The 23,518-nt window shown below is 37.9% G+C and overlaps 1 protein-coding gene across 2 annotated transcripts in view; it reads left to right on the top strand.

Moving 5' to 3' along the window:
• Positions 1-23,518, top strand: part of atp13a3 (ATPase 13A3) — a 29,654-nt gene that overhangs the window by 1,886 nt on the left and 4,250 nt on the right. The window contains exons 2-33 of one of the 2 annotated variants that reach the window (XM_023954222.2): positions 4,385-4,464; positions 6,675-6,761; positions 6,872-7,045; positions 8,550-8,777; positions 9,097-9,167; positions 9,327-9,410; positions 9,865-9,934; positions 12,820-12,954; positions 13,761-13,833; positions 14,239-14,370; positions 14,476-14,646; positions 14,907-15,064; positions 15,919-16,107; positions 16,226-16,287; positions 16,436-16,586; positions 16,925-17,044; positions 17,213-17,230; positions 17,525-17,678; positions 17,946-18,066; positions 18,297-18,421; positions 18,792-18,952; positions 19,682-19,810; positions 19,915-19,994; positions 20,182-20,224; positions 20,313-20,422; positions 20,615-20,711; positions 20,794-20,866; positions 20,980-21,157; positions 21,333-21,511; positions 21,600-21,688; positions 21,863-21,943; positions 22,624-22,716. In XM_023954222.2, the coding sequence (XP_023809990.1) occupies positions 6,711-6,761; positions 6,872-7,045; positions 8,550-8,777; positions 9,097-9,167; positions 9,327-9,410; positions 9,865-9,934; positions 12,820-12,954; positions 13,761-13,833; positions 14,239-14,370; positions 14,476-14,646; positions 14,907-15,064; positions 15,919-16,107; positions 16,226-16,287; positions 16,436-16,586; positions 16,925-17,044; positions 17,213-17,230; positions 17,525-17,678; positions 17,946-18,066; positions 18,297-18,421; positions 18,792-18,952; positions 19,682-19,810; positions 19,915-19,994; positions 20,182-20,224; positions 20,313-20,422; positions 20,615-20,711; positions 20,794-20,866; positions 20,980-21,157; positions 21,333-21,511; positions 21,600-21,688; positions 21,863-21,943; positions 22,624-22,716 (3,600 nt within the window). In that variant the 5' untranslated portion in view covers positions 4,385-4,464; positions 6,675-6,710. The remainder of the gene's footprint in view (positions 1-4,384; positions 4,465-6,674; positions 6,762-6,871; positions 7,046-8,549; positions 8,778-9,096; positions 9,168-9,326; positions 9,411-9,864; positions 9,935-12,819; positions 12,955-13,760; positions 13,834-14,238; positions 14,371-14,475; positions 14,647-14,906; positions 15,065-15,918; positions 16,108-16,225; positions 16,288-16,435; positions 16,587-16,924; positions 17,045-17,212; positions 17,231-17,524; positions 17,679-17,945; positions 18,067-18,296; positions 18,422-18,791; positions 18,953-19,681; positions 19,811-19,914; positions 19,995-20,181; positions 20,225-20,312; positions 20,423-20,614; positions 20,712-20,793; positions 20,867-20,979; positions 21,158-21,332; positions 21,512-21,599; positions 21,689-21,862; positions 21,944-22,623; positions 22,717-23,518) is intronic. The other variant, XM_023954223.2, reaches the window with a different exon arrangement.

The raw sequence follows: 23,518 nt of genomic DNA, 5'->3' as shown, positions 1-23,518 counted from the left end.
AAATGTAAATTTAAAAAAAGTTCATAGAACGAATACAAATAATTTGTGTGCTAATTGAAATTTAAAAAATGAAATAAATCAGCAAAAATTTTTAAAGGCAAACGTGGATAAAAAAGTAAAAAAAAAAACACTTTTAGAGGTCTTTGCAGGTTGTCATCTTGCTGAGCTAGTATAAAAATATTTTTATTTGCAAAGTTTTGCAGTCAAATAAAGTAATGAGATAAATCAAATTTACGGGTGATCCGTACATTTGTTAACAGACCAGACTGAAATTAAAGGTTTTGATTGAATAAATGTATTTATGTTAAGAATCACATCTATTACATTTTTTTTATTTTTCATTCTTAAGCCCATCTTCCAGACATTATAATAATATATTATAATATTTTGACAATTTTAGCTATTGTTGACTTGTGTACAGACTTTTATAGTTTAAGACTAATGATGTCAAAACTTTACTAGAAATTAATGGTGGACAGGCTTTGCTATCTTTTATTTATTTGGATAGGAAAACATTACCCCTGACAATGAAGTTGAGCTGCTTCATTTGCCCTTTTTACCTTTGCACTTGCTTGATATTTGTGAAAAAACCTTTTTCCCCCCTTACTGGGTGTTTTGAAGTGGTTTGGTACTAAAGTTAAGAAGAGAGGTGTTGATATTCCAGCGGCCTTTTAGCTTCTGGCTCACGACTTTTCACAGTTGAGCTTAAAGACATAAACCTGTGATGTTTGGCCTTGCCGGTGCTGATTCAGAGTGGTGGTGAGAAGTATTCTGACATGGTAGACTACTCAGCAGCCCGACACTGTTTGAATAGGAGCCTCAGATGAGTGGGATAACACAGCAGATCTATTTAGTTTTGGTGGAGGTTGTTGTGCTCTGTTTTTCTTCATCATTTGGGTTGTAAAGCAACATTTACAGCGGTCTGCATCAATTCTTAATTAAAGGGGAAGTAGAACAAAAAATGGCCTAGTCAGTTTTTCTTTGGAAATGTTGTTAATGACCTGTCTGAACCTTGAATGGTCAACATTGATGGGTTGAATCCCCACCAGAGTTTGTGTCCTGGGATAGGCTGCCTCGTTTGTCCCGTGTGACAGTTCACCTCAGCTGTGATGCTGAGCAAACTGGCAAACCCCGGTCTGCTCTAACATCAGGGTCTTGGTTCAGTTCCTAATGTGCTTTAATACAGTTCTTCTTAGTGTGATGGCTCCTCTAACTCTCCAGAGTTTCCAAAAGAGCAGAAGTGAGCAAAACCATGTATAAATGAGTGCTGTGCTTTACAAGAGCACAACACAGGGCAAATCAGAGTAAGCTCGAATCACAAAATTGTTTAGAAATGTCTTTCTTTTTTTTTTTCTTAAAATGTTTTGCTACAACAGCAACTTTAATCCACACTGACAAACACTGTTCCTCAATAATTCCAGTTCCCCCTATCTACTATTGCTGATCAAATCTTAATACAGTTTCTCTAAAATGCTTATTAATTGGGGTATTAGAGCTTTTCTTAAAGGGTTTGGATTTTTCTTTTCAAACTGAAGCTTTAAATGGACATTATGGATCTGTCACATAAACCTGTTTTTAATCCCCCACACAGTGGGAAAAGAACATTTTTAAAAGCATTTAAGCACTTCTACTGGTAATCCTAAACCATGTGTTCAGATTTAACATTTTTTGATCCCTGAGATTAAAGTTTTTCCCAGTCTGTTGCCTTTAGTTTGCCTAGTTTGGGGTCATTTTTTGCTAAATCTTTAACTTTACCATCTTTTAAAATCTAACTTTCATTATATCTTTGAGGCAATGCATTTGCTCAGAAGGGTAATGTTTGTCTAAAATCTGACTGGTTGTATGGCTGAAGTGGTTTATAAAGGGAAAAACGATCTAAAAGCACTTTATATTTGAAGTAGTGTTTATGTGGAATTTACAGATGGTTTGTATACTTTGGTTTATTGTTGTTGGATTTAATTTCTATTTTTGAGACACTTGTTGGTTTTTTCCAGTCAATTAACTCTTGTGTTATCCTAGGCACTTTACCATTGGGAGTTGGGTCATCTAGACCCACTAGACAGTGCTCTGAACCTTTTTTCTTCAATGATTTGTGAACCTCACTGGTGTCCATGGATTTCATGAAATCTTTCCACCTTTGTCCACCTTTGTCATGGTAGGGAGAACACGTCAATGTAAGGGTGGGGTCATCTAAGATAGCACAAGGGTTAAAATTTCACTCCTGCCCCTCGCAACCTCAAACTAACATGACAGGTGCAACAAAAATGGCGAGCAACACTTAGGTGTCCAGCCGTACAGCCAGATGTCAGCTCAGATGACAAAAACCAAGACTGACATGGATCTATTTGTCTTGAAGTGGATACATCCGAATGGAGCGGAGCAGAGAGCTTGTGACATCACAAACAAGACTTGTTTCTAATTGTCCGTTTTTTCTCTTCTCCTAATTCACCATGGTTGGAATGAAGAAACAATTTTAATCATGACAAAAATGCTTCAAGAACATGTTAAAAACACGTTTGGGTCTTTAAACTGGGATTGTACTGATAAGAATGGGTGACTTGGCAAAAATGTACAAGTTCATAATTTGATTTAATAGACAATTCTACTTGTTTTGATGAAATATAGATTTTCTTCCCAATTTTTAGTCCAAATTTAATTTTCTTTGATTATGAAAACAGACTTTACTTAACTTGTGATTTAAACTGGAAAAAGAAAAGAACTTTCATTAATAAAATGGTTAATTTCATAAATTAAAAACAAAAAAAAGTTTTTTTAAATCATTATTATTTTATTAGTAGAATGGAGCAAATTGGTTTAAAGAAAGATCACACTCTGTAAAAAATTTAAAAAAAGCCATTCCTTTCTAAGCTTTCAGCCCCGAATATTCTTTTCTTTTTTTGTAACTGCAAAGATGCAGCTTCCATGTTGCATTCGTTTCCCATCAGGCCGTTCTTAAAACATGTTACCCTCACTATACAAATAAATGAAAATTCTATGCTTTGTAAAAACTGGCTAAGGCATATATGGTAGCCAGTAATGTATTGGCAGGTGGTCAAACATTTGAGGGGAAATTCATTGGCCATGGTGATAAAAATCCGTACTTGACTGGCTCATGATTGGGAACAAAGCTTGGCTTTGATACCCAGCAAAGAAAAGGGAAAGTGATAAAGAGAGCGTTTTGAGTGCAGAGAATGATAGCAACAAAATACTTCCCCCCTAATGCTTCCATGAATTATAGACTAAGGTCGTGTCTTATTGTTCACTTTTTCCTCTATGCCTATGTGTTGAAGAACAGGATAGAAAGGGAAATGCCAATATCTAATTGTTGGTATTGTATTTCTGACAAGAGCTTGAGCATATTTGGAAAAACAAGCAAATTAGTAATTTATTGGTGGTGTCTTTAAAAAAAAATCTTAGCATTTCTGCACTTTCTTGTCTTTGTCCTGTATCATTATTTTCTTAAATATTTACAGTCAGAAGTTTAGTCTTTCAAAACTGACATCTATTTTAATTTTCATGAACTTGTTCATGTTTAATCCTGTTTTAAACAATGTTTATGGCTGCCGTGTTTCTTTTTTTCCCCCCACAAGCTAACACTGCTTATTAATACAATAGCAGACTAATCAAATAAGAGCCAACAATGTAGTTTTAGGCTGGGCTCGAGGTCTCTATAAATAACTTTGAAGTCATGCTTACTTCTAGAGGCCCCAACAGGGTCCTGGATATTCCAGCTCAACTGATTTCTCTTAATGTTTGCAAAAGTAGTGTTGAGCTTTATGGTTAAACAGGACTAAGGTCATATCAAAACGCTCAAAGCTAAATGAACATGAAATTGAATGAAACTAACTGGAAATTACTGATCCTCCGTGGCAAGACTCCCATTTGTGACGGATCTTTTACAAATGATACTCTTTTCCTCTTGCATTTTGACAGTTCTTGTGTAAAAATTCTATTGTATTATTTATTTTACCAGTGTCACAGTAAAGGTTACCTACAAAGTTATGTTTGAAAGTTGATGAAGGACATTTGTAGACATCCTTGCTGTCATTGCTCATAATCTTATAATTTTTCAGTAACTTTGATTGTCCTAATCATTTGTGTCTCTGTAATTTATCAATCTCAGAACTTTTTTGTATTGAAGCTTTTGCTCATTAAAATAGCTGTTATTTAAAGTAAAAAATACTTAACGTCGGTACTTAAATAGTGATGTTTTTTTGTTTATTGACTAAATATTCTAGGCAAACTAGTAGTTTGGAAAATATGACGGTTTGTAGGTCATTGTGTGGTTTTGTGTGAGACTTTGTTTAAGTGAACCTTTTCACTTTTGCCAAAGCCACTGAAGTTTGGGAAAACGATGTTAATGTTGTTTTTACCTCTCCTCCAGGTTCCAGGTTGTTGTTCTGAGAGCGCAAGCTACCTGTGGGGAGGTGGACCGCCTTGGGCATCGTGTTCCCGGCTCTTAAGGTAGGAGATCCTGGTGCCCTAATTCATTTCTCAACCATACATTGAAAACTTCTCATTTGTTTTTTGGAAACAACTTTTCAAATAAATGTTATCAGTAAGAATTTTGTGTCTTACCATAACCTCTTAGGACCTGGTTTGCACATACATGGACATAACATTTTTGATTATATTACCACACTAGTTAATTGTGCCTGACTAGAGCCCTGTGACTACATGTTTAGGGGGTTGGCTCAAATAGTAGCTTGGGTCTTAAGAGGAGAAAGTATTTATTAAATTGTGATCATAATTAGGCATTAAAGACCCACTCTGATGAAAAATGTTTCTGGTGTTTTTAACATGTTTTTGTGACATTTTTCGCGTGACTGAGGACATATATTAAGTAGTACATTGGAAACACCTCGCTGAAAATATACTGGGCAGGGCACAAGCTCTCTGCTCCGCTTAAATGGAGAGCGCCCAACAGTGGGGAGGGAAAGGGGGGTGGGGTCGCTCCGAGCCAACAACTCTGAGGCAAATTTCTAATGAACTGCTGCCGCTCTGCAGAAATGACGTCCTAGAAAGTGACTTTGGCTAAAAATGGCATCATCAAGTTTAAAAGACCACTGAGAACGCTTTTCCACTAGATCAAAAGATAATTGATGTGGAACCTCAACAAAGATTCAGCCATACTAGTGAGGCTTTCATAACAAAAGGAATTCATATAGAAAGCCTAATATTATGTAATATGAGTTGATGTAATGGTTGACTGTGCTGTAGCCAAAGTACAAGTATGTTAAACATTGATCTCTACCGTGTTTTCTTTAGCTTCTAATTAATTTCATAGACAGTCCCTGGGTGTGAGCGTGTCTCTTGTGTCCTAAACTGTAACTACTTTTATTTTTCATAGCATAGAATCATTCAATCCACAACACTGTTAATGTATACATCTTCAAGGCCAGGTTTAAATATCTACTTGACTCTTACACACCAGAAAGAGGACCTGATATCCGATTTGTTAAATTGAATAAGGTTTATGAAAAATAACGATTTAAATTGTTTTTGTCCTTTTTCTGCCCTAAAGAGAATCAAAATACAAACTGTTCTGCACTTAGAGTTGTACTTGCAGTGTTTTTTTCTGAACAAAGTTCAGCTCAAATCTTTAACTTTGGCCTTCTCTGTCTATAATTACAGTCTGCACCTCTGCGATCTGAGCAGACTTGGCCTCCAAAACCACACAGGCTTTATTCCTAAAGCCAGCGTGCTTTTGTTGCTGGGTTTTCTTAGTCACCACTTCAATATAGAAATGTTTCAGTTGACACTTGCCAGCAAGTTCTTGGTGTTGGCTTTTCCAGCTTAGTAGAGAATGTTCTGGTTGAACTGCGCCTAGTACCTAGCGCCGGCCAGGGGGGCTGCCATAATAAAATACAAGGAAGGGCTTGGTCCAAAGCAAAATATGTCGCACTTTGCAGGAGAAAAGGTTCTCCCGGGTGCAAGCGGCTGATAAGATCTGTGTGTGGGAGCAGGGACATAGAAAATCATTGGTTGTTGAGGGACAGGAGAGGCTCTCCCCTGCAGGCCACATGCCCTGACTCACTATGCTAGTTTTAACGATGGTCATTGTAGCCTTTTGTTCGTGTCATTCCATGTATTTTTAGCTTTGGTTTCCAGAATTTCTTTGTGCATAATTGTATATTGATGAATTATGTCCAGTTTTATGTCGGTGGCCCCATCATTTCTTGTTTGACTTAGACAGAATGGAGGTTAGGCTGCATCTGAAGTTAATGCCTATTAGACAATACCTCCCTGCAAAGTACACAACAGGGCTTTGTGTGAAAGGGCGAAACTCAGGCAAGTAGTCACTAGTTTACTTTTGGTATCAGATAAAATACAAATGATGTCGCTTTAAAAAACCTAAGCAAGAAAGGACACATTTGTCATAACTTAGTGTTTTAGTCGCTGTTTCTGACTGTTTGCATCAACATCTTTGTGCTGAAGTTACTTTTTAATGAGGAGCTATTTGATAAAAAGCATTGGGAGGAAAGGTTGTACAGCCTCATTAGTAAAACTGAAGCTTTGTTTGCTATTGCTTGGACTTCCTTCTTTTTCACAAAAGAAGAAGAATTTGTATGAGACATGTTTTTAGTGAAAGTAGATTAAAAAGGTCAGGTAAAATAAAAATGTTCTGCTTCATTTCCTGTTATCATAATCATCATCATTTTTTATTGTTACAGTGATTAGGGAAGGGGATTGGCAAACTATTCTGCAATATGGAGAAAGAAGATCTAAAGCTGCTTAACAAGGGGGAGGAGGAAGAGATGGTAAGCCCTCGTCTTTATTTTTTCGTTTCAACAATGACTATACAGGCCAATAGAGGAATGACTACTTTTCTGACTCGCTGCATCAAAACTCTTCGTCTTCCACCTTAAAGGAGCTGCATGGCTACCGCTTATGTCGCTGGCGGCTGGCCCTTTTGGGCTTTGGGGTGCTCTGCACAGGAGGCTTCCTCCTTCTCCTACTCTACTGGATGCCAGAATGGTGTGTCAAGTCCACCTGCACCCGTACCACGGCCCGAGATGCAGAGGTGGTGTTGCTGCGCTCCACGGTTCGTAGCAACATTTATGTTGGATTCAGGTTGATGCTCTGTCAATGATTTGTTTTATATCTTTGCCCATCATTATGAAATGTCATCATAGTTTGCTAGTTTACCATTAAGTTACCTAAAGGATTAGAAAAAAAAGGTATTTGTAGATCAATTTCAGTTTTGACAGGAGAAATGTTAAATATTTAGGAAGAAAAATTGTGTATTACTTTCATTTCATATAGTTTTTTTTATTTTTAAACAGGTTCTTTATGCTTTAAACAAAGTAAAAAATATTATTCTAATTTATAATTTGTTATAAATAATAAACCTTTTTGTATTTCAGATTTGGCTGGAATATGTATTGAATATATTCCATGGTTTTGAAAGTTAGTGACGTTAAATAAACTGAACATTCGGTGAACATTATGCTCAAAATCAAATTATATTTTATATTATTTTTATTATTATTATTTATAATTTTGTAAAGTTTCATTTTGCAGAAGTACAACGTTGAGCTAATTTATCTATTTGAAAAGATTGAAAGCAATTGTGAAACAGTTGGTGGTGGTTTGGCTTTTGCTTTGGGGATGTTTAATGGAATGTGTGAAATGTGTGTATCTACACTCTTATCTTATTTTTTTTACAATTTTGAGGTATTTTTTGTACAAATTCTGATTTGGTGATTTAAGAAAAAACGCAAATAGGCTTATTTAAGTTTGTAAAGTAGGACTGGATAAATAGGTGGTCATTGTGTCACTGGTGCATAACAATGGCACCGTTAAAGTCTGTACCCATTTTCAAATGTTTGTTGTTATTACTCACTGTATAGTCTGCATTTCGTTTGATGGCATCTCCATCTTTTTTATACTTTTATTCATGTATTACGGTAATTTGCTGGTATAAAAAATATTAGTCACCCATGCTCATTAACTCTGACAAAACCCTTAAAGTTACATTCTTCTGTCGTTTGGTTTCTCATTTTTAATGTTTGGTTTTCTTTTCCTCTCACTTTTACTTCCTTCGCTTTGTAGGCTCTTCGTCAACCCCTTTGTCTGTTGTTGTCAAAATAAAAAGGGAAAAAGAACTGCAACAAACCCCCAATGTCAAACCAGCTTAGTCTAAAAAATAGTTAGAAACTGAACTCAACCCTGATCACGTTTTTCTCTTACATAGTGTAAGTACTTTTTATTACACAGTCGATATCAAAACTTTTTAGACTTTACTGATATGTGTAGCCCTTATTGGCCAAAGGAATAAAATTATATTGTAACTCCTTTTGTTTATTTATTTATTTTTACTTTACTTAAGTGTTTTTATGGGTTATAAATGTGTGTGGGGGTGTTATTTTGGTTCTCCTTTATTCCAAAAGGAAAATTGAGATTCGAAAGTCTAGAAAACTTAAACAATGGATGCCTGTTGCTCCTACACCCTAAACTTGTTTTTCTTTTTAACTGAAGCAGTAAAGTAAGTGTGGAGTCACGTTTACTGATTGTTATTTTTTTTGTCCACATCCATGATTGTCCAGGATGAATTCCGGCGCTGGTTCTTGGCAAGGGTGCAGGTGATGCTTGCTCCAGGGAGCAACCCCTTCCACAGCCTGGAGACCCAGACCACCTCCCCCTCATCCCCGCACTCCTCACCCTTCTCCACCCCTGCTGCTTCACCTGTGGCCAACGGACACACTCCTCACCCCTCCGATGGCGGCCCTGCTCAGGAGCTCATGACAAGATTTTCCGACTACCAGCCCACACAGGCAGGTGTAGCGCTAGCTGCAGCATCTTTTTGTAATTCGAGTGTAAACAGTGGACAAAGAGGATGGCGACTCACTGTGGGTTTATTATAAAGAGCATCTGATCAAAAAATAAATATTTATTTCTTTTGAAATTGAGATAATGCAAAGTTTAAATCTTTAAGAATTCAATTATTGCCTTGCATCTTATTTCATTCATATTTACTCAAAGTATGCATGTAGACACTTTTAGACATGTTTTTGCAAATATTTTAATCCTAACAATTTCTAAATGACCTAAAGATCTTTTTTTTTCCTTTTTCTTTTCTTCGGTCTTCCTCAGATTCGCTATTTTACTTTCCATAGCACAAAGTATTACTGGAACCATGAGCTGCAGAACTTTCAGGTTCTAATGTAAGAACTCTTTAATTATTAAAGCTGTATAAACTGTATATTTTAGAGGGATTGGGTTCATAGTTTAAAAAAAAGGGTGTTAATCTAAGGAAAACTCTGTAAACATGATGCATTCGTAGTTGCCCTGTTTGCCACTTCATTTGAACTATTTTTTTTTAGTGGCCTGGAGGATATGCAACCCAAGTGCTCCACCATCCACAAAGAGCACAGCACAGGCCTGACCAGGAACCAGCAGGAATACAGGTATTGCATAGATCTTTTTTTTTCTTTGACTTTTCCAAAAAGGCAAATTTATAGACGGACATCCAAAGCTACAAATTTGACATTCTTGTTCCAAAAGAATGTTGTTGTGGCAAGCTTCTGTATATAAAGCTCCTCTAAGACATGCCTAGTTAAAAAAAAGAACAATTCCTGTTCCATCATGTTCCATTTTTCACTTTATTGGATGCATTTTCTAAACTAAATTGTTCAGTTGCTGCTTAGGTAACAGCTTGAACTTTGTCAAATCTCCCAACAAACAGACTCTTGGTATAAATGAATCCAAATAGTCTTTTTTTTAAGTTGATCATAAATGTTGTTAAAAATTGAAATAATTTATCATTGCAATTAAAGCTTTAATAAAAGAAGCTAATTAATGCTACTTTCTTATTTCTGTACAGTTATATTGCATTAAACTGTGACTTTTTTCCTTTTTTAGGAAATTGTTCTTTGGAGTGAATGAAATCGCAGTGAAAGTGCCTTCTGTTTTCAAGCTGCTTATCAAAGAGGTACATCTAACTTTATTCTAACACATGCTGCATTTACTTTACCCGTACTCTTTGTATTTTACAAAACTGCAATTTCCTGTAGAGATGATGCTAGCAGTATTGCAGGCATTGTGTCAGAGCCAGCCTGTTGGTGTTTTGAACACTTCCTTCTCATAGAGGCTGACTTTTTACAAAAACAGGTACAAACATTCAAAGAATAAAAAAAATACCAGACAATACTGTTCAAGCATAATGTAACCTATGGTCAGGGAGGCTCTTTGTGATCATTTAAAAACTTGCTTGTTTGGTGTCTTTGACTGCATTTACATGTCAACGATAGTAAATTAGTGAGTTGAACCCTGCTTTGTTGAAGAAAACATTTTCTTTTGCTTGGCCTTTTTCTGTATAAGGAGGTAAAATAGATAAGATTTGGGTTCCTATCATAAACAATTATTTCTATAAAACCTTAAATTCTATTTGTGAGTGTAAATGTCAACAGTTCTTGTTCTTTCCTGTCGACTGCTCCCTGTAGAGATCACCACAACATATCATCCTATTCTGAAGTCTAACTTCATCCTCTAAATGACAGCACTTACTTTTAAATGACAACCTTAAAACTGTGAAAATGAACTTGACTGTATTTTCTGGTTGGAAATGCTTTCCTCCATTTATTTTTATGGCAAATATAATTTAAGATGACTTTTAGAAATATTATTTGGCTTGTTAAAATTGAATGTGCAATTTCATAATGGGGACGTGAAAAACAGAACATCAGTGGGGGACCTTTCTGTGTGGAGTTTGCATGTTCTCCCCGTGTATGTGTGGGTTCTCTCCGGGGTCTCCGGCTTCCTCCCACCGTCCAAAAACATGCTTTGTAGTAGAGCCCTGCGCGGGACTATTTTCTTCATCCCGCTCCCGCCCGCACCCGCCAAATTTCTGACCAATCCCGCCCGCTCCCGCAACGTATGCGTTACACTCCCGCCCGCACCCACAATCTGTATGTCCACTCCCGCCCGCACCCGCAAAACTCATAGAATTTAGTCCCGCACAGTAATAGAGATGCATTGATTTTGTATCGTCTCCCGTCCCGCAGAAAAAAACACGTATTTTTATTGATATTATTAAAGAGATTCATGTCCCTCCTCCAGTCTCATCTTTTCATGCATTCCTCTTTTGTGTAATGTGCAACATAATCATTAAATATATTTTCACAAATCCTGTTCGGTAAAAAAAGTGTGCGTGTGTCCGCGACATTGTTTGTCCACGACAGACGGCCTGAAGCGCGCTGAACCAGCTGGGATAGATGCAGGTCAAAGTCATTTGCAGGAAGAAAAACATTGTAATGGTTCAACAGAGCTGAAAATCTATGAATTAATTTTTTCCTGACGGAAAAATACTTTTTTTTTTTTTTAGCTTCAGCCTTTTCCCGTTTTTGCTGTTTTGCGCCTCAGTGGGGCATTGGCACGCAGATCTGAACACGATGAACCTCGTTTGAGGTTCTTTTCTGCTTCATCAATTGACATCATGTCCCTGTCAGGAAACCTCTGCTTCTTCCTTATCCCGCGCAGTGTTGCCAGATTGACAGCTCTTTCATCCTTCTGTTGCGCTAGAGCGTTCCGACTAACGTGTTAACCTGCTATGACCGTATTTTGCGCTCTCTGTGTAGAACACACTGGGAGCGCGGGGAAAATAACTCTAAGCTGCAGAGGATGTGAACAGGTGAACAGGTAGAGAGGAAAAGCAGGTAAAGAGGCGGGGGAGGGGCTTTGGCTTCAACTCTGTCAGAGAGATGGAAACACGGCGTCAGATTGAGACGCAGCTTTCACTGTGGGAGTTGAAGCAGAGACTTTCTCTGGGATGATTCTATGAACTCAAACATGGAAACATGATTATCAAGCAGAACTCTTTAAAATAATAAACCTGATCTCTCCACATTCTTCGTGTCTACCATGCATTGATGCACACATCGCTCCATGCAGCGATCAGACCAGAACTTTAGCTGATAGCTCCGCCCATACGCGACCGCGCTATCAGGCTTTAAAGAACACAATTTCTAAGAGGCGGGGCGGGGCGCTGCACACCCCCAACAACAGGTTAGATGACAGTGGCCATTGGGCGTCTCTACCTGGTGCCTTCACGGAGCTTCAGTACATAAGACTCCAACAGCCGCACAGCCTAACGTAGTCCACTATTATATATTCATGAGATATTCATGGCAAAACTGATCCCGCAGAGTTTTTTTTTTGCCGCCCGCTCCCGCCCGCAGTACAATTCAAACCGCCCAATCCCGCGAGATTTGCGTTGGGTCCCGCGGGACCCGGCGGGACCCAATCCCAATGCAGCCCTCTACTTCATAGGTTAATTGGCAACTCTAAATTGACCATAGGTGTGAGTGCGGGAGTGAATGGGTGTGTGAGTGAGGACATTCTACCCCGCAACAAACTGGCGACTTGTTCAGGGTGTCCCCCCTGCCTTCGCCCACTAGTGGCCGGGATAGGCTCCGGCAGCCCCGTGACCCCGAAAGGGATAAAACGGTTAAGAAAATGAATGAATGAATGAATGAATTTCATAATGCTTATTTTTTAATTTATTTGTTGTTGTTTTTCCAGTCCACACCATAGAGACATCAATATATTTATAGATCCGAAATACTTTCATTTTTAGTGCCTAAAATTACTTTCACCTTGTTGTTGTAATGGTCTCATTAGAAAACAATGAGTTTTGTGACTACAAAATCAGAAATGCATTGCAGCCTCAATTGTTTAAAGGCTGGTAGGATGCCCCGCCCCCTCTTTCCTCTCCATGTTTTTTTGTCCAAAAAAAGCCCTGTATGGGCTTGTACCTTAATGGAATTCACTTCTGTAAATGGCTAAAACAACTCAACATTTTTTTGTTTTTTCTTTCAGGTCCTCAACCCTTTTTACATCTTCCAGCTCTTCAGTGTGATTCTGTGGAGTGCTGATGAGTATTACTACTATGCTGTGGCCATTGTTTTCATGTCGGTCGTATCCATAGCTACCTCTCTGTACACCATCAAAAAGGTGATCTACCAGCTTTTCATGTGTCACTTTTTAAGTCACAATAACGTGGAGACAAAATGTGGTTTAATATATACTTGAAATAATTAATGAATATCCAACTCTGCATGCTGTAGTTGAGATTGCTGGTAAACATGTATTTTTAGGACAAAATTGTATTTGGCACACACAAGCAGAGTTGTTAAATAAGTAATCAAACACTGCAGTCACTGAGTCAACCACAAACTCCAATATAAAGATTCTAAGGAGAAGCCTCCTGTCTGCTAAGGGCCTGACATCTGATAAAAAGAAAACGAAAAAACTACTACTTTTACACAATATGGTGCAATGTCCAGATCAAAGTCCAGAACATGACCTGCTGATTAAAGCTGCTAACCACTTTAACCAAGTAGTTGTTCATGAGTCTGCCTCGGGTTTTAGGAAGTCAAACACTTTATAAAACCAAGAGAATGACTAATTTGTTTATTTCTTTTATTTACCTCTTTTCTCTTTGTAGTTTTGTCCATTTGTACAAAGTTTTTCACTAAATTATTGTAAAGATTTACAGCTGTCAATATATTAGTTTTACAGAGTTTGACATTTGCAACTTTATCAACTATTTAAAAAAAGTCTTTTCACAAGATGAAACTTGTTGGATTTTTAAATAATTTTTAGTTTAATGATTTAATGACCTCAAACACCAAAGGAATGCTCTGTCTGTCAGGTCTAATCCAGGGTTTCAATATTAAGACCCAAATGAAAACAACTATGCAACCTTTCATGTGTTTACAAGAGTTAAAAAGCCTTTTTATCCTCTTCCTCTTCTCTAGCAATATATCATGCTTCATGATATGGTGACAGCTCATAGTATTGTCCGTGTGTCTGTATGCCGAACCAATAAAGGTATGCCAAAATTTTTTCCCTTCACTGCTTTACCTAGAATAAATAAAATCGTAACGTGCACAGGCATGTTTTAGCTTTTGGAAGAGACTCTTTTCCTCCTAGACTACAGACAGATAAATAGCTTTTATTGTTTTTGCTGCTGGGCCCGTTTGAGCCATACTGAAGCCATAAGAAAGCAGCTACAAAATAAAAGCACAAGTTGTATTTGATACTTTTTTTTCTGAACATCCTCATGTGGTGATGCTGACAGAGGTGTTCCTTTAAAGTAAATTCTAATAGAGTATAAATAAAGTCTTAGTTTAGTTAATGTTTAACTTTGTCCCCCCCCCAACATTTCTCATCTTATGATAAAAAAGATATATTTGAATTCCTCCTTCAGCTCTTCACTGCTGCTTTTCCCGTCAGATATCGAAGAGATCTTGTCTACTGACCTGGTGCCTGGTGATGTAATGGTTATTCCCAACAATGGGACCATCATGCCTTGTGATGCTGTGCTGGTCAGTGGCACCTGTATCGTTAATGAAAGCATGCTCACAGGTTAGAGAAAAAATCTGTTCACCAGGATGACGAATGATAAATTCCTGGCATTGGAAGTTTTCATTTTTATTTGATCTCAAATGTTTTGCCACCTCTACCTTCCAGGTGAAAGCGTTCCTGTGACAAAGACCAACCTCCCAAACTCAGTGGAAGGGGAGGGTGACGATGCCTACAACACAGAGGAACACAAGAGACACACTCTCTTCTGTGGCACCAATGTTATTCAGACCCGCTTTTACACAGATGAGCTGGTCAAAGCTGTGGTGGTCCGCACAGGTCAGTGAAGGGGTTGTATTTACTGCATTTTGATGGAAAATATCTTTTTTGAAAAAAGGAATGTTACTCTAATAGGGTACAATTTAAGTTAGACACACCCGTTGTAACATAAACTTTGTCCAAAACAGAAAAAGTTCTTAGACATGTACATTTAGCTAGCCACTAATACAACTCTGCAAGTTTTTTAAATTTTAATGTTAACGAAACACTGTGATATAAAAGCTTGAAAGGTTTTCTTTTCTTTTTCTTTTTTCATTAAGGGTTCAGCACAGCCAAGGGCCAGCTGGTGCGCTCCATCCTTTACCCCAAACCCACTGACTTTAAGCTGTATCGCGATGCCTACCTCTTCCTGTTGTGTCTTGTGGCTGTGGCTGGGATTGGCTTTATATACTCCATAGTACTCAGTATCATAAACAAGGTAACACATTTAAACAGGGGTACCCACACTGTTCTGGTACGCGAGCTACTTTTGAGATGACAAGCTCCAAAAGATCTACCTACCTGCCTAGATATCAATATACATAGATATATATGCTGCCAATTGTTAGGATCAAACCTTTTCAGTCAGAGCCCGATACCGGCTGATCCAGCTAATCAGCAGTGCTGGGAAAACAAAGTGGATGATAGATCACAAGGACTAAGGTTGGGCAGCTTCATAAAATATTTAAGACATTGGTTTTCAGCCATTGAAAGTTTGAATTAGTTTAGGATTTATTAGATCAGTCGGTAATCATGTTTTTTGGACATTAGTGGTGCTTGTCTGCTGTGTTGTTTTTTTTATTTTTTATACCAAATGGTGATTTTTAGCAGCTACACCAATAAATGGGTATAAGTTAAAGATATGGAAGTAGGCAAATGATCCCTGCAAATATTAAGCTGATTATTAATGGAGAAGTTTCAATCAGATGGTTTTAGTTCTGCTGTGCTCAGGGTGGAATATTGAAGAACTGTGGGCTCTGTTTTGTTTTTACAACCAAGTGTGATGATGATGATGGCTGTATCATGATGGTCACATGTTAACATCATCCAGGCAACATTTTAGATTATGAGCACAAGCATTTATTTATTCAGTTTAATGCAGGCCAATGGGACCTTGGAGCGTTCTGCTCTACTTAAGCTTTGTACTAAACCTTTGGACTGGATGCCTCAGGGAAAGGGGTCAAATACTGTCTGGTATTTTTAGTCAACATGTCAGAATATGTTGGATGCTGCAAAGTTGTTCCGGGATTGGGTTTTGAAGATGGGTTACATTTTTATCTGTCTACCTGCCAGGTGCCAGCAAAAACGATCATCATTGAGTCCCTGGACATCATAACTATCACTGTGCCACCAGCGCTGCCGGCAGCCATGACAGCTGGAATTGTGTACGCCCAGAGGCGTCTGAAACAATCTGGCATTTTCTGCATCAGCCCGCAGAGGATCAATATTTGTGGGCAAATCAATTTGTTCTGTTTTGATAAAGTGAGTGTCTCACATGTACATGCAGACAAAAAAGTCAAATTTACATGAGTTGGAATTGGATCAGAGCATTTTGATTGGTTAAATAACTTGAGTCACTGTTTGTGTTTATTTCTTTAAGACTGGGACCCTGACTGAAGATGGGTTAGACCTTTGGGGAGTTCAAAGAGTTGAAAATAGCAGGTTAGCTTCAGATTTCTGAGATATATGTTCTGCATCCTTGAGAATCTTGAAATAAAGTTAGCTTGGTAACTCATTTCACCAAGTAACCAAGTAAGTAAAGTGCACCCCTTTTTATTTTTTCACTCCATCCCTTTCTCCTATGCTCCAGTTTTCACCTGTCGGAGGAAAATGCCTACAAGGAAAATCTTGTCAAGTCACAGTTTGTGGCCTGCATGGCAACCTGCCACTCCCTTACCAAAATAGAAGGCCAGCTGTCTGGAGATCCACTGGACCTAAAAATGTTTGAGGCGACAGGCTGGGTGAGTTGTCCTGGATGTAGGAATGTGTTGGAACTGATTATCATGTTGATCCAAGTTGACACTTTAGGTTTAAAATACAGTCAGGACCATAAGAATGTGTCTCTGTCCAAATATTTATCCTGACTGTAAATAAAAGGAAATATCTTCATTACATCAGTGACCCCTAACTGTAGCTTCATTTGTGAGATGAAAACTGGGGTGCAGGTTTTTGCAAATAAATGTACAAAAAAGAAACGTCCAAAACAAAAATCCATCCTATGAAAGTAACGCTAAAGCACAAAATAAAGACTTTAAAGTCTCTTTTTTTTTTTTTTTTTTTTTTTGTTTATCTGCTACAGATCCTGGAAGAAGCCACTGAAGAAGAAACGTCACTCCATAATCGCATCATGCCCACTGTAGTCCGCCCACCAAAGCAGCTGTTGCCCCCAGAACCTGCATCGTCTTCAGAACGGGACATGGTACATGCAGCAGCTTAACAGTTCATATATCCATCAAGAATATTATTCAGCATTTTATCCCAAATCCACATTATGGATAATTATGGTCTTTATTAAAAAGTAACATTTTTTAAGCAAATCTTGTTTCTTTTTGGTTTGATATTTTGTGTCTCTGTTTCTGTTTTATAGGAACTCTATGAGCTTTCGGTAAGTAGTATGTCACCTTGAATAAATATTTCTTTATAAGTATAAATGTTTATTATTTTATAAATACTCCCTAGTGTTCCTCAATTTACCAGATATTTTAGAAAATCTGTTTTTCTTTTAATGAAATGTAGACCCTATAAGGGTCATTGTTTGTCTGTTTTCATATTGTTTTTCATATTGACAATACGAGTAATGCAGTAAATAAGTATGCGGCCTGATGCTGTTTATTTTCTTTAAGATGTAGCATTTTTGTCATTAACATTTCATTCTCCTTGATTGTGTTTTTTTTTGCAGTCAGCGTATGAGATAGGCATCGTCCGGCAGTTTCCTTTTTCCTCAGCGCTTCAGAGAATGAGTGTGGTCGCTCGTCTGCTGGGGGAGAAGCGTATGGACGCCTACATGAAGGGAGCGCCAGAGGTGGTGGCAAGTCTCTGCAAGAATGAGACGGGTGAGCTGCTAAAAAAGCACATGTTGATTCACAATACTGTTAAAAATGCAACCACGCTGCTGACGATTTGAAAGAGAAACGCTCTGAAGGTTCAATAAAAACTACAAATGCAATTTAAACAATTTTATGTTGCCACACTAGGAGTTCATCCGTTGGCTTTTGAATCCCAAATGGAGTTTTTTTTTTTTTTTTACAGTAACTTTGTCACAGTCCTATCCAAAAATCTATATTTGAAACAGTTTTCTTGTTCTAATGTTTTGTTTGCAGTTCCGGAGGACTTTGCAGAAGTTTTAGAGGATTACACTAAGCAGGGTTTTAGAGTGATTGCTTTGGCTCACCGTCGTCTGGAATCCAAACTCTCCTGGCACAAAGTCCAAAATATCAGCAGGTAATGTTATATACTTTTTATTCTTTGTAGCAGAAGTTTGGATACAAAGAAAAACAGAAAGTGGGAAAATGCTCCTCATATAAGCTGTTTTTTGGGTGCGTTTATTTTTAAATAAAGTTTGCACAAAACTCTAACATCAGAACATGAACAATGAAGTAAAGAAGAGTCATGTTGCTTGTATAAATGTGATGTATTTACAGATGAACTAATGCATGTGTTGTTTGAATCAGGGATCACATAGAGACAAACATGGAGTTCCTGGGTCTTATAATCATGCAGAACAAACTGAAGAATGAAACTCCGGGAATCCTGCAAGATCTTCATAGAGCAAATATCCGCACTGTCATGGTCACTGGTGAGATAACTATTTAATAATTTTACACTTGATTATGTATAACTACTGAATGTATTGTTTTGTGTATTGTTGATTTGATTGCTTGAAATGAACTATTTCAAATCAAATCAAAAATAAGTGTTGGTATCCCCTCTTAGCTCCATGAGGCTTCAGTTTCTCTTCAACGGCTAATTTTTTAACTTGATGGCATGAATTTGATCAGATATACAGTAATATTAAACATGTCTTTCCTCCAGCACAATCTGTCCATTTCATTGAATGTTACACTATACCCTTTTCCATTGATATCAATCATTGCAGATTGTCCCTTTTAATGATTTCTTCAATCAGAATTTTAACGGTGTGGATAACATTATTCACCGTTTTTCAGGTGACAACATGTTGACCGCAATTTCAGTGGCCCGTGACTGTGGAATGATCCCTCCCGATGACACCGTCATAATCGCTGACGCTCACCCTCCACAGTATGGACAACCTGCAAGGATTACTTGGAGATATGCTGACAAACCCAGCAAGACCTCTCGATATGAGGTGAGTGAGTCAAAGGGAGAAACATGCCAGCTGTATTTCCCTTAGCTCAGAAATGGCCAAAGTCCAAAGTGGCCTGCATTCAAATTTCCATCGGCTCCTGTCAGAAATTGATAATATGCGGCCCCCAATGCTTTCTAAGAACTGTGTTTACAGTTTCTTAATTGTGATTGGCTAATTGATGTTATAAGCCGCTGTAAACCTGTGGCAACAATCTGTGGCTATCTGAGCCATAAGAGAAGAACAGATTTCTTTCTTTGTGTGATTAAAACCACAGTGATTTGTCATTCTGAATACGATTTGTGTTATTTTCCTGTTCACATGATTTACATTTGGATGTTTACAGATTTAATGTTGACAAAAAGAAACTTATGTTATTTCTGAAATTCAAATTCAGTTTTGGTAAAAATGTATTTAAATTAACTTGTGTTTTATGTGAAAAAAGGGAAAAATTGCAATAGTTAATTTGAATTTATCGTTATTATAAGGGTTCAAGAGAAACAAAGAGGGTTTCTGGCCCTCTTTTTAAACAAATTGGACACCCCTACTTCACTACTAATGTAATCCCACAATTTAGAACCAAATCAAATATAACACTCTGTGAAGACTTAATTTTATCTCTAATCACATATAAAGAAAGTTCTTTTTAAGTTAATTTAAAAGTAGTGAGTCTCCAATAATAAATGACTCCTATAAGAATGAAACCTAATCCATGCTCCAATGTACACACAGGAAGTAAACATAACCCTGGAGGATGTGTGTGACGCAGATGAGCCCAAGTCAAAGGAGCAGTACCACTTTGCCATGAATGGAAAGTCTTTTGCTACAATTTTGGAGCATTTCCCTGACATGCTACAAAAGGTATGGGGGGGGGTCTTACATGGGAAAAGAAATGACTACTTTTGATAAAGCCACAGAAATATCCAAATGTCTTGAATTATGGCTCTTGCTTAAATGCCCTGTAGCTTGTGCTGCGTGGGACTGTGTTTGCTAGAATGGCACCTGACCAGAAAACCCAGCTGATCGAGGCGCTGCAGGGAGTTGAGTGAGTGCTGAAGTCAAACATGTGGTGTAGACCTTAAAAAAATAAAATACAATTGCGTCATGGCTGTCTTTAAATCTGCTATCTTGCATTATTTGGTCATTTTCTCAACATAAATCGTACAGTTAATTTAAACCTAAAAACAGTTGAAGACCCTTTTTGATTTTATTTTTCTTAATTTTTTTAACAGTTACTATGTAGGAATGTGTGGAGATGGAGCAAATGACTGTGGGGTAATTACAGCCTTATTTAAAAACATTTCTGATGTGTCGCGCTAGGGGGCAGCATGGATGAGCTGTTTTTCTGTTCCCCCTCACTCAGGCTCTGAAAAGGGCACATGGTGGGATCTCTCTGTCAGAGCTTGAAGCATCAGTGGCATCACCGTTCACCTCAAGGACCCCCAACATCTCCTGTGTCCCCAACCTCATCAGGTTTTGGATCTACTTTAGAAGTTTATTCTGTCTCCTAAATGTCAAAATTGGGAAATTGACTCCAGTTTTGCCTTTAAACTTTGTCTTTTGCCAGGTTTAAAAAATTCTGAAATGCTTCTTTTTCTATCATGTAGTTGTTTGTTATTTTGGTGCATCTTGGTCCGTAGTTGACAGCTTTGCTTGCTTTTCCAGGGAGGGCCGTGCAGCTCTTATCACCTCTTTCTGTGTATTCAAGTTTATGGCTCTCTATAGTATAATCCAGTACATCAGTGTGACTCTTCTTTACTCGGTAAGTGATGTGCCCACACATTGTTTAAAACCCTCTAATTTTACATTGGTCAATTTTTTTCTTCTCTTTTTTTTTTTTTTAGATCCTAAGTAACCTTGGGGACCTTCAGTTCCTTTTCATAGATATTGCTATCATTCTCATTATTGTCTTTACCAGTGAGTACACAATAACAAAGAACTTTTTTCTTTTCTTCTATTTGTGTTACAAGTCCGCCAAAGGCATCAGTGTCCAGTTTGTGTGCAAACTTGTCTTTTTGTTTGCTTTTCAGTGAGTCTGAATCCAGCGTGGAAAGATCTGGTGCCACGTCGCCCCCCGTCTGGTCTCATCTCTGGCCCTTTGCTGTTCTCTGTGTTGACCCAGATCCTCATCTGCTTGGGCTTTCAGATCATTACATTTGTCTGGGTTCAGAAGCAGGCCTGGTACACCGTCTGGACGCCTTTTACAGAGTGAGCACCATCGACTCCATCTGATGAAGAGAAGTTAAATGTGTCAAAATTTCCCATTAATAATGTTTTGATGCATTTCAGTGTATTCACATAGTGGGTTTTGAAATAAACCTGTTTGCGAGTAGACTGACAACACCTCAGCATCACTCTCAAACTAACCTTTGTCTCCATCTAGCGTCTGCAACCACTCAACACAACTGAATGTGTCTGAACTGAACAACACGGAGTTGGACGAACATAACATCCAGAACTTTGAGAACACCAGCCTCTTCTATGTCTCCTCGTTCCAGTATCTCATTGTTGCAGTTGTTTTCTCCAAGGGCAAGCCCTTCAGGCAGCCCAGCTACAAAAATTGTATGACATCTTATTCTAAATACTTATTCATGGTATTTTCAAATAGATTTCTTATGCTAAGTTTTTTTTCTGGCTGTCATCACTACAGGGCCTTTTGTACTCTCTACTGTGGGTCTGTATATATTTCTGCTGTTCATCTTGTTTCATCCTGTGGAAAGCATAGATGAAACTTTGGAGGTAAGTCAACATCACAGGTCAGCTTTAAACTGTTTCATTAAGCCAATCTCTGTTTAAGAAGGAATATTTATGGATGGTAGTTTTAGAAAAGTTGATCTGGAAAGCATTGAAGCCTGTGTAGTCAAAGGTTTATTTCTCACAGAACAGAGTTGGACATTTGTCTTGTCTTTGTAGATCGTTTGTGTCCCGTTTGAATGGAGGGTCAAACTTTTTCTGATCATCCTCGTCAATGCTGCTGTGTCTGTTTTGGTGGAGGTAAGAGATTCACCGAATCATGTACTTCCACTATATGTTTTACCATAATCAGTTTTTTGTTTTTTTTTTCATGCAATGTGCTCATTTGTCTCCTTTGATTAAACAGTTAGGAAGAAACTTGTGTCAATTTTAAAATGTGTTATTGGTGTTGAGTAAAAATATTTTATTTGGAATTTTATTTTGAAGAAGTTAAACATTTGAAAACTGGGAAGTTTTATAAGTAAAAAAAATCTAGAGTTTTTATCTTTGATAATTAATGATGGATAATTCATTTTGCCCTTTCAACCATATAGAGCAGCTTCTCTCTTTGCCTGTAGATGGCTGTCCTGGCAAACACGACCTGCTCAGCACACACTGCTTTCACTCCTCAGCTACAAGTGCAATTTTTGCTAACCCTTTTAAGCGAATGATCTAACTCAATGGACTCAATTCTACACCATCTAACCTTTTCAGCATTCCATGACAAAAGTATCCATGTACTTTTATCTTATTAGATGGCTTTTAACCACATGTGATGATTTTAAAAAAGTCAACAAAAGAGGGCTGACAGCGCTGATGAGCTACAAATCAGCAAAAGACCTTTTTGCCCCCAAAACGAGAGACAGGAGATGTGTGAATTCAAATATCAAACTAGACTCTCTGTAATTCTTTCCCCTGCACACTGCACTATTATTCCATAGACCTTCATCCTTGACATCGTCTTATGGAAGCTTGTGTTCAGCAGAGACAAACAGGGCAACTTTGGCGTCTCCCCTGCCGCCCCGACACCACAGGTTGGGAAAATCTGACACCTTCCTCACTAGCCCCTCTCTTGTTTCTTGTGTGTGGTATTCTATCTGTTCCCACTTCTTTCTCTAGACTGCTAATGTACCTGCTTTCTAAGGCATGCATGCAAAACACCCCAGTCTTCCTCTCATCTATGCTCTTTCTTGTGCTCCCCCAGTGGGCGTTCTGTTGAGGGCTTGAAAAGTGCTCTGGGTTTGGCAAATCATAAAAAGGTTCATGCTGTCTGGTCAGAGACAGATGAAATTTTGTTCTTGAAGCTTTTACTTTTAATTCAATGCAGGTGGGAGTGTGAATCAAGAGGAGACAAAAAATGTTATTAGTAAAAGATAAAATATGCACCACAAGCTTCCTGCTCTGAGTTTTCAGCAACAACAGCAGTTCTCAGGGGGGTTGCTCCAAGCCAGTGGTCCCACCCACAACTCAGAAGGGAATTTCTGATGAAGTACTGGCGATCTGCCGAAACTGTCCTAGAAAATGACTTTCATTTTTTGTTTTTGAAAAAATGGCATAATCATAATTAAAAGACCACTGGGAACGCTCTTAAAATAGATCAAATGATTATTGGAGTGCAACTTCAAAGGATGAAATGGGGTCAAAATCCATATGTATTGATTCTTTTGATTTTAAATGCTTAGCATCTCCTTTTAGGACAATTCTTTAACAGTAACTTGTGGTCCCCCCCCTAGTAATAAAGCATAGTTTAATCTTTATTTCATAAGCTAAAATGATTTTAGATTAGATTTAGGTTTATCAAAATTCATGCCCCACTGTACAATATATTGGCTAATA

Source organism: Oryzias latipes, chromosome 4, assembly GCF_053564925.1.
Source record: "Oryzias latipes strain Hd-rR chromosome 4, Olatipes_Hd-rR_3.1".
Lineage (NCBI taxonomy): Eukaryota > Metazoa > Chordata > Actinopteri > Beloniformes > Adrianichthyidae > Oryzias > Oryzias latipes.
The sequence above is the reverse complement of the archived record's forward strand: the minus strand, read 5'-3'. Positions and strand labels throughout refer to the sequence as shown.